The sequence below is a fragment of the Otolemur garnettii genome, unplaced genomic scaffold (genome assembly GCF_000181295.1).
Source record: "Otolemur garnettii isolate 467f Iridium unplaced genomic scaffold, OtoGar3 scaffold00002, whole genome shotgun sequence".
In the NCBI taxonomy this organism is placed as follows: domain Eukaryota; kingdom Metazoa; phylum Chordata; class Mammalia; order Primates; family Galagidae; genus Otolemur; species Otolemur garnettii.
Genome location: NW_003852397.1, coordinates 54982533 through 54993208, shown reverse-complemented (window position 1 = coordinate 54993208; position 10676 = coordinate 54982533). Strand labels below are relative to the sequence as shown.

The following is a 10676-nucleotide window of genomic DNA, read 5'->3' as shown; positions in this document are numbered from 1 at the left end:
TGTAGTTGTCACTGTTGTTTAGCAGGCCTGGCCAGGTTCAAACCCACCAGCCCTGCTGTATGTGGCTGGCGCCCTAACCACTAAGCTAGGGGCACTGAGCCTGTTAGGTCTATTTTTAATCACTGTGTTGAGTACTCAGGCTCCTTCATTCTGGAAATTCAGCATCATAAATTCTGGAAATTTTTCTTTGTTTCGTTAATGATTTCCTTTCTCCTATTTTTCTGAGATCTGCTTTTCAAATCAAACTACTTCAAATCAAATTCTGAACTTTCTCAAATGATCCTCTTTTCTCATCTTCTCTGTTATTTACATTTGGATCTTTTGGCTTCTCTTTTTTGGGAAACTTCTTAAACTTTACTCCACCACCTTTATATTGAATTTTTAGTATCTTCTGTTTTCAATTGCCAAGAGCTTTTGGTTGGTAGTGGTACTGTTCTCTGAATACATCCTTTTAAAAAATAATAGCTTTATTGCAATATAATTCATATGCCATAAAATTGACCTACTGAAAGTAAACAATTCGATTATTTTTAGCATATTATCTCTACAATCAAATTTAGAACATTTTCATCAACACCCCTCTGTCCATCAAACATGTCATACCCTTTAGCTATCATTACCCATTTCTCTTCAAACCCCTCAGTCCTAAGCAACCACTAATCTACTTTCAACGTCTACATATTTGCCAGTTCTAGACATTTTCTATAAATGAAATCATAAACTGTATAGTCTTTTGTGACTGGCTTCTTTAACTAGTATGTTTTAAAGAATTATCCACATTAGGCTCAGTGCCTGTGACTCAAGTGGGTAAGGTGCCAGCCATATACACCTAAGGTGGAGGGTTCGAATCTCATCCAGGCCCGCCAAAACAACAATGATAGCTGCAACCAAAAAATAGCCAGGCGTTGTGGCAGGCACCTGTGGTCTCAGCCACTTCGGAGGCTGAGGCAGGAGACTCGCTTGAGCCCAGGAGTTGGAAGTTGCTGTGAGCTGTGATGTCACAGCACTCTACCCAGGGGGATAGCTTGAGGCTTTGTTTCAAAGAAAAAAAAAAAAAGAATTATCCACATTATAACCTGTACCAATACTTCACTCCTTTTAGTATACTGTATATTATGGATATACTACATTTTGTATATCCAATTACTAAGTGATGGACATTTGTGTTATTTCCACTTTATGGTTATTAGGAATAATACTGCTATAAACAGTTGAGTGCATGTTTTTGTTTATATGTATGTTTTCAATCTCTTGAATATGCCTAGGAGTAGAACTGCTGGGTCAATATGGTAATTCTGTTTAGCTTTTCGAGGAACTGCCAAACTGTTTACCAAAGTAGCTGAATTGTACACTCCCATTAATAGTGTAAAAGAGTTTCAATTTCTCCACATCTTTACCAACAGTTGTTATCTTTTTTATTGTAGCCATCCTAGTGAGTATAAAGTAGTATCCCATTATTATTTTATAGTTTCTCTGATGGCTAATAATATTAAGCATCTTTTCATGTGCCTATTGGCCATTTGTATATCTCTTTGGAGAGACTGTCTATGCATATTATTTGCCCATTTGATAAACTGTGTTATCGGTCTTTATTATTAAGCTGTAAGTGGTTCATTATATATTCTAAATACACATTCCTTGTCAGATACATGATTTATAAATGAGTCCCTTTCTCTAAGCTGTCTTTTTGCCTTCTTGATTCCATTGAAGCCCCAGAGTTTTTAAATTTGATGAAGTAAATTTATTTTTCCTTTTATTGCTTATATTTTTGGTGTATGCTTATATTTTGGTCTATGAAAGTGTTGCCTAGCTCGAGTTCCCAATGATTTACTTCTACATATGTCAAAGCATTTTAGGGCTTTAGTGCTTACATTTAAGCCTACAATACATTTTAAGTTAATTTTTTTGTAAGGTGATAGGAAAAGACCAACTTTAGTATGGGAACATTCAGTTGTGCCAGCACCATTATTGAAGGTTATTCTTTACCCTTTGTAATATCCTGGCACAAATGCTACTTTTTAAATAGCATTATGTTCATATTTTATCATTGTAAACTCTTATCTCCAAAGAGAGCCACAATTTTACTTAAATTGCAAGAAGACAATTCAAATAAAATCTTACGTCTTCTGTTTCTTTTTTCCCTGTGTTTATTTGTCCTCTATCTTTCACAAACAAGTTTTCCTCAGATATCCTGTGATCCTAGATTTCTGCTCATATTTAAGAGTGAGGAACTAAAACCTCAATTAGAAGCACTGACTTCTTAAGTCGTCAGAGTTTGCTGACTGTGAGCTTCACTGTAGAGTGATCTGGGTAGGCATTTCACAGAGAACCCCCTACATGTCAGTATTGTTAAATTATTTCTCTTGGGCTAGTTAGATAGATCAAATAAAGATCTTCTAATGTCTTGTCTAGGGGTAATAAACTTTAATGTTCATGTTCCAAGAGTTAAATGAGGTAATATGACTATGAGTTCTTAACATTCAGTGTGTAAACATTCACTAAAATGCACCTTTTCATTAAGTTACCACTATTCAAGTGTGGTAACTATGTCCTCAGGTCAGAAACCATTTCTTTTACCTTTCTGTAGTATAAACAGATACTTCCTGGGTTACAGGATGGGATGAGGGAGGGGAACCAGAGTCTAACAACTATCTTAAAATGTTCAACCAGTCTTTCTGTTTTTAGCTCTACTTTCAATCTCATTTCTGAAGGTACCTGGTACTAACTCCCTTACCTTTTGCAGTTTCGTTGTATAAGGTAGCTTCTATGCTTTCTTTAACACTGGCTTAGTAATTAATTACATTTCTCTGATTTGCCAAATCACTTACCACTAATTTACTGGTATCATAGTTTTGAAAATTTGGTTGCAGCTTACACTTCTCCCATTTTGGGGGCGGGGTGCATTTGAGGTTTGTACCTTTTCTTTGTATTCTGTTATTTTAGCATATAATTTTAATATCTATTTATATTATTTAAAGAATATCTGTAGCAGCCCATATAGCCTATGGCTAGGAGGAGTCAGAGTTATAAGAAATACCTGTATAGCTCAATAATGGAATACCTTGGTGAAAAGGGCTTAGAGAGGAATTTAGCTCTCCTAACAAGGATGAGAGAACTCGCGAGATGAGAGCATTAGTGAATTGGCAGTCTCTACACCTGTGGTATTGAGAGGCACGAGATCAACCTTATATTAGGCTGGAGGAGAGGGCAGTCAAGAGCCTGTGCATTCTATCATGGACCCCCTTACTCTGACTCTGTTGCTTCTCCCGCCTACAAAACGCCAGCATGGTGTCTGTCTGCTGAAATCAGTAAGCTCTGCTAAAGACTAAGATCTATCTTTTTACAAAGACTGCTTTACTCTCTCAAAGACTATCTCCACCCCCACCACTCCCACCACCACCACTACCACCCTCAGCTAAAGGGCCCTCAGGCACCTAAAAGTAATTGTTCCTGAGCTAGATAACAGCATAGCATGGGAGTCTGGAACCTAGTTAAGCCAGGGCCAGAGACCAACCAGTCCTGGGCCCTGATAAGTGGCGTCCACAAAGGGACCCTGACAAATAGCTATTGTGTATTAGGAACTGTTCAGGTATACTAAAGATAAAGCAATGAACAAAAGTCCTTGTTTCCATTAAGCTTTTGTTCTAATAGTATAGGAAGACTAAAATGGCAGATGATGGTAAGTTCTTTTGCTCACACCTGTAAATGCAGCACTGTGGAAGGCTGAGGTGGGAGGATTGTTTGAGCTCAGGAAGTTTGAGACTTATCTGAGTGCGAGAGTAAGATCCCGACTCAACAAAAAAGTAAAAAAGCCAGCTGGGCACTATGGTGAGCGCCTGTAATCCCAGTGACTCTTGGGAGGCTGAGGTAGCAGGATACCCACAGCATGAGTCTGAGGTTGCAGTGAGCTAAGATGATGCCACTGCACTCTGCTCAGGGCATAGGGTGAGACTCTGTCTCAATCAAAAAAAAAAAGGAAGATAAAGGAACAGAAAGTCATGAGAGGATACTATTTTAGAAGGCAGAGAAAACTACTCTGAGAAAGGACTTGAAATGAAGTGGAGGAATGAGTTAACTGTTTAACCTAGGAGCTACCCATGACAGTGATCTTCCTTGTCCCACCCCTCATAAATATAACTTTACTTGGTTTGAGATGATACTGTTTATGCTTCTTTTATTTTGTTGTTGTTCTTTAAGTCCCTCAAGTGGTTCTGATATTTAATAATGAATTATAACCATTGATGAAGGGAACAAACATCCAAGGAAATAAATATAACAAGTGAAAAGATATGATGTAGGAGAGGAAATCTTCCCACAAGGGAAAAATAACTTTAAGTTTAGGAAAAAAACCCAAAACAATAGCTTCTTGATACTTTTCAAAAAGAATTCTTTAGAAAGAGGGCGGTGCCTGTGGCTCAGTGGGTCGAGCACCGGCCCCATATACCAAGCGTGGCGGGTTCAAACCCGGCCCCAGCTGAACTGCAACAAAGAAATAGCTGGGCATTGTGGCAAGCGCCTGTAGTCCCAGCTACTTGGAAGGCTGAAGCAAGAGAATCGCCTAAGCCCAGGATTTGGAGGTTGCTGTGACGCCACGGCACTCTACCGAGGGTGACAAAGAGAAACTCTGTCTCTACAAAAAAAAAAAAAGAATTCTTTAGAAAGAGAGTCCCTTAATGGATTAAATATCCAAGTCTGCAGAAAGATATACCTCTAAAATAGAGACAAGTTAATTGTGCTACCAACGCTTAGTATAAGAATAGCATTTCAAAATATTTAATATACTTTTCTGGTTCCTTATTACATAAAACCTTCTGAATAATATCAGAATTCCCAAGCAATGAGATCTACAAAAGAGAATACACCACTATAAGATATAATTATTGGCTCGGCGCCTATAGCTCAAGCAGCTGGGACACCAACCACATACACCAGAGCTGGTAGATTCGAATCCAGCCTGGGCCTGCCAAACAATGACACCTACAACACAAAAATAGCTGGGCGTTCTGGCAGGCATCTGTAGTCCCAGCTACTTGGGAGGCTGAGGCAAGAGAGTTGCTTAAGCCCAAGAGTTTGAAGTTGCTGTGAGCTGTGACACCACAGCACTCTACCCAAGGGGACAGCTTGAGACTCTGTCTCAAAATAAAATAAAATAAAATAAAAGACATAATTACTCTAACTTCCTGGACAGGCCTACCACTACATTTTATAAGGTATAGGACCTTTATCTTCTTCAAGTCTATCATCAGCAGAAGCCTAGACTGCCTTATTTCCTTCACAGTAGATAAGCCTGCTTTGAGCAGAGAAGTAGGAGAGGGGAAAAAGGAGAATTTTCTTCTTCCTACTGTTCCAGAGGTTCATAAAAGTATCATGGAAAGGAAAATGAATATGTTGGCAGGGGGCAGTGGCTCATGCCTGCAATCCTAGCACTCTGGGAGTCTGAGAAGGGTGAACTGCTTGAGCTCAGGAGTTTGAGACCAGCCTGAGCAAGAGCGAGACCCTGTTTTTAAAAACAGCCGGGCCTTATAGTAGGCACCTATAATCCCAGCTACTTGGGAGGCTGAGGCAAGAGAATTGCTTGAGCCTATGAGTTTGAGGTTGCTGTGAGCTATGATGCCATGGCACTCTACCAAGGGTGACAAAGTAAGACCCTGTCTCAGAAAAAAAAAAGAAAAAGTGTATGTTTTGCCCTGAGATCATAAAGTATTCTCTATACTTACATTATAACCGAACTTCTCAGAAATTACATATGCACAACAAAGTTCTTTTGGTCTTTCAGTAAAAGCAGGAGAAAATTTGAAGGTAAAAGATGCTTACATTCAAAGCTATAAATGCTATGTAAAATCACACCTCACTCTGGTAGTAGGAAACAGTATTTAAACCAAGTTTACAATTAATTCACCAATTACTGTCCAACATACCTTTTCATCCTAGTAAACAGCAGAGTTCAGGCATACAGCAGATCAAAGATATTTCTTAAATGATTGTGTCAAAAATGTTTTAGAAAGGGCTAAACGCTAGTAATACTCATAAATCGTTGACAAAGCATTACTTAACAAATACTTTCAAAATACAAAAATACAGTAAATCTATGCAATCTCTAAGGAAAATTGAGTTAAATTCCTGTTTACCTTTTTAGCTCTTTCTGAAATGGTTGGTGCTCTCTGCAATATTTTTTCTTGGAGAAATTCTTTATTCTGGAGAGGAAAAGTATTTTGTTCTTATGAGAAGTTTTTAATCAAACAAAAAAACTAACACAAAAATGTTCACCACAATTAAAAGTACAAAATAGTAACTGTTTTATAAAGAAATAAAGAGAAAACCTCCATTCTTTTATTCTGAAGCTTCTTTAGTATGATTTTATAAGGTAATCAAAAATTGAGCTTTAGTGTACTGTATGAACCATTATCTATGAAAAGTTTGCTGTATTTTACATCCTTTGAGAGCATGGTTCAAATTTCCAACTACAGTAACTAACATTCTACTATCTGATATCTTTGAAATGAGAGTGGAGGATTTTTCACGTTGTACTTAAGATAGCAAAATTTAATAATCATTGCTCCTGTGAGAAGTTTAACTCAAAATGTAATTTCTATAAAAATGCACTAAATTCTAAAAAAAATTATATACATAGTTCCCTCCACAATTATTTTACCTACCTTCATTTCTCCAAATATAATCATCTTAAGAAAGGCAACTTACGAACAGTGAACATAATTTGAGTAAAAGTATCATAGTGAACACATATAATCAAAAGCTAGAATTTCCTTCCTACCTTTGCTTTCTGGAAAAATTTGTGCCTTAACAGTTCTGCTGCAGTTGGTCTAAAATCAGAAAAAAATAAATAAATAAATAAACCCACAAAGTTTTACAGTTAATTCAAGTCTCACACATATTTCCACCTTCAAACATGAGAAAATTATTTTTTGAGCAGCAAAATAAAAAGACAGTATACTACACTTTTGCTAACCTGCTAAAAAGCAAGCAAAAAATAAAATAAACTTGGCATAAGACATTGAATAGAATAAAAAAATTAAATAGAAGTGATCTGATAATTAGATTCACTGAAAAATTCGTTACAGAAATGTTTCTTTTTAAAAGCATGATTTTAGTGGCTTCCAATATGTTTGTTATTTAATATTATTATTTCCCAAGAAGTAAGCTAGACAGTATCTATCTTAAAAGTTTTAGCAAGGCAGAAAAATATATTTAAACTCACAATGAGGAAATGGACCAAATCAAGTCCTCTGCTTGTGGCCACCTGGCTGCCTATTAGCCTTCAACTTAGGTAACTACAAAATCTTAAAAAATAGATTTCATAATTTCCTTTTAAAAAGTAAAGACTCTCTAAGCACTTTCCCCAAATTTAAAACTCAGTTTTCATCTCAATTGTACCTGGTCTTATTTCCTTCTGAATAAAGGCAATTGTTGAAAAATAAAAGTTTTGACAATTGTCAATTATCCAAAGTTTTAAAAGAGTATCATGCAGAATAAAGAATTTTACATAAGAGTATCATAAAGAATAAAGAAAGAAAATGGACCTGATTTTGCCTTCCAGGTGATCCTGAGCAAACCACAATTCATCTGAAGTTCACTATTACTTGGTCACACTGCCCAAAAGCAGTAATTCTTAAACAAGGCTGTGTACTTGAATATCTGGGGAATATTTAAAATTCCCCATGATCAGATTGTACATCAAATAAATTAAAGCAGAATCTTTAGGACCAAGTCCAAGGATCAGTAATTTTTAAAATATCCCAGATAAGTCCCATGTACATTCAAGCTTGAGTTTTGGTGCCTCAGAGGATTATTATAAAGATTAAGGAAGTGAATAAATGTGAAAGTGCTATGTAAAATGAAATTAGACATCACCATTCTTTTCATTCAGTCAAGACTTCAGTATGTTCAACAATTTGTCCACACATTCATTCCTTTCTTCTGGATACATTTCCTTCTTTCTAAGGTACAACTTAAATGAATTCTTTAAATTCTTTAAAGGATAGAGTGTGAATAAAAAACTCAGTTTTTGTGTGAAAAAGATCTTAATTTCATGCTCACTGTGAGTTAACAGTCACAGTTATGTGTCCAAATGACTTTTTGGCCAACAACAGACCATATAATCTAATGATGGTCAAAGCAATCAACTACACCATGTAGCCAAGGTGTATAAAAGGCTATACCATCTAGGTTTGTGTAAGCACCCTCCATGATGTTCACTCAATGACATAATAACCTAACGATACATTTCTCAGAATGTATCCCCCTCATTGAGCAACACATGACTTGAAATGCTGGCCTCAACAGTTATCAGGGAAGTGGCTGTTAATCTACCTGCTAATCTTCAACTGATCATCTGCATCTTGAGGTTACATGTAAAAACCTTGTCTTTGATTTGTGTCCAGTAGTTGTAACAATGTATATAAGTAGAGGAATTTGGGGGAGATGGTTCTTTAATCTGAGAATATATGTTTTTCATTAATTCTGGAAAATTCTCAGCTGTTATTTCTTTAAATACTCCTTTTCCCATATTCTCTCTAGTCTCCCCCTGGTAAATGCATATTTATGCACGTATACATATGTGTATGGGTGTGCATACATATACACACACTGAATCTTCTCATTGTGCCCTATTGTTTCTTTCATATTTCTTTTATCTTTCTGTGCTATATTCTGAGCAATTTCCTCAGTATAAACATTATGTGCAAACAGCAGACACTCTAGTCAAATTGCCTGTGTTAGAATTCTAACTCTACCATTTTATCAGGTGTAACTTTGGGCAAGGCTACTTAACCTCTCTGTGATTCAGTTTCTTCTTTTGTAAAATACAGGAAAATAACAGTGCTATCCTCATAGGATTACTATGAAAATTAATGCAATATCTTAAGTGTTTTACAACAATGCTTAGTACTTGATGTGTCAATAAATAATTATTTTCTTTGGCTGGTCCATTTAACCAGTTCATTGAGAGTTTTTGTTGTTTTATTTTAAATTAGAAATGTTCTCAATGAAATTCAATTACAGTTTACAAACTGGAATAGATTTTCTATAACTTCTAGGGTTTTTATTTAATTCTTAGAAAAAAGTTTTAAAATAATTTTACACTTACAGAAACTAAAATAATTTTTAGACTTATAGAAGAGCTGCAAAGATAGTACAGAGCCCTATATATTCTTCATCAGTTTACACTTAGTTCATCATCTTACATAACCATGGTGTAATTATCAAGAAATTAACTAAAATATTAACACTGGTATGATACTACTAACTAAACTACAGACTTTATTCAGATTTCTCCAGTTTTCCACTATTGTCCGTTTTCTGTTGTTCGGGAATCCCATGGGATGTTCTTCCACTGGAGTTCAGTAATTGCTTCTCCCAAAACAAAATTGGGTTGCTGAGAATTTTTTACTTTAATCCTGTGGCTTCCTGGATAATATGGTTATTATAAATTTAAACTCTAAACCTGCAGAATATCCAATTCAAAGGGTTTGATTATTTAGGAGAGATGTCTGCTCTCTCTTAGAGATGATTAACAGTTTTTATTCTGGTCCTTTTGCTAAGGATGCAAATGTCTGAAGGTCTTAACTTTAAGCAGGATCTCAATTCAAAATCCCCAGTAGGTGAGCCCAAGACCTCAATTCCATTCTCCACATGGGAGTAACAAGTCCAAACCAGTAGGTTATTGGAACAAATTGTGTTCTACTGAGGGTAGCCATCAGATTATTTCACAGTATTTTTTCTTTCACTTATAGCAGTGTTTCTCAACATTCCTAATGCCGTGGCCCTTTATTACAGTTCCTATAGGTCATGACCCACAGGTTGAGAACCGCTGACTTATAGCTTATTATTCCTGGCATCCAGGGATCACTAAGTTTGAAAAATTTTATCTGGCATTTCTAGGTATTTTCAACAAGAGAATTTTCTTCTTTTAATTAACTAACTTGGAAAAGTAGAAGCTCTCCATCTTTTTAAAACATTTACTCAGAAACAGGAAAAAAAATTCCAAAACACAGGTATGAACTTTGCTGCCTCTGTTTCTCTTACCCTTTCCAGTATTCCCAACAGTAAATTCTAAAAAGCCCTATTACATATACATGATTAAGAATGGCAAAAAGGTTACTTTTGTTGATCTTTACAGAAACCAAAATTAAAGAATGCAGTGCTAAGAAGCTGAATTGAATATATACTTGAAACACAAAAATAAAATTCAGTGGAAAAAGAACCCCAAAGTAGGATCAGGACTTTCAGATTCCAAGAGCGGTGGGAGACCTGAGCTCTTCTGATTTCAAGATTGCTCTTTTTTTAAGCACTAATGAGGCAAGAAAAGCTGCTGTACCCATTTTAATAGAAGGATTCTTTCTATAAAATTTAGATTCAGTCAAAAGGCAGCACAGGCAGCACTTAAGGACCTCGAAGGGCACAGTTTCCCCACCCCTGCAGGGTATCAGACAACCTCAAAAATGAAAGATTGTACTTAATGAACTCCAACATTCTATGATCTGCTCGAATTTATAAAATTACATACATTAGATATTCTTTTTTATTTGCGCATTTGACATTCTATCTGTTTAGTATTAACAAGGAAGCTATTTGAATTTTAGGTCTACTTACTAAAATATCTTCTAACATGAAAATAAAGTGTGACTGTGTCACACTAAATATAAATTTGCTGGCTCGGC

At 35.9% G+C, this 10676-nt stretch overlaps 1 protein-coding gene across 1 annotated transcript in view; it reads right to left on the bottom strand.

Moving 5' to 3' along the window:
• Positions 1-10676, bottom strand: part of OXSR1 (oxidative stress responsive 1) — a 143556-nt gene that overhangs the window by 26445 nt on the left and 106435 nt on the right. Inside the window, exons 9-10 of the mRNA XM_023514051.1 lie at positions 6773-6821; positions 6129-6194 (exon numbers count right to left, since the gene is read on the bottom strand). Coding sequence (XP_023369819.1) covers positions 6129-6194; positions 6773-6821 — 115 coding nt within the window. The remainder of the gene's footprint in view (positions 1-6128; positions 6195-6772; positions 6822-10676) is intronic.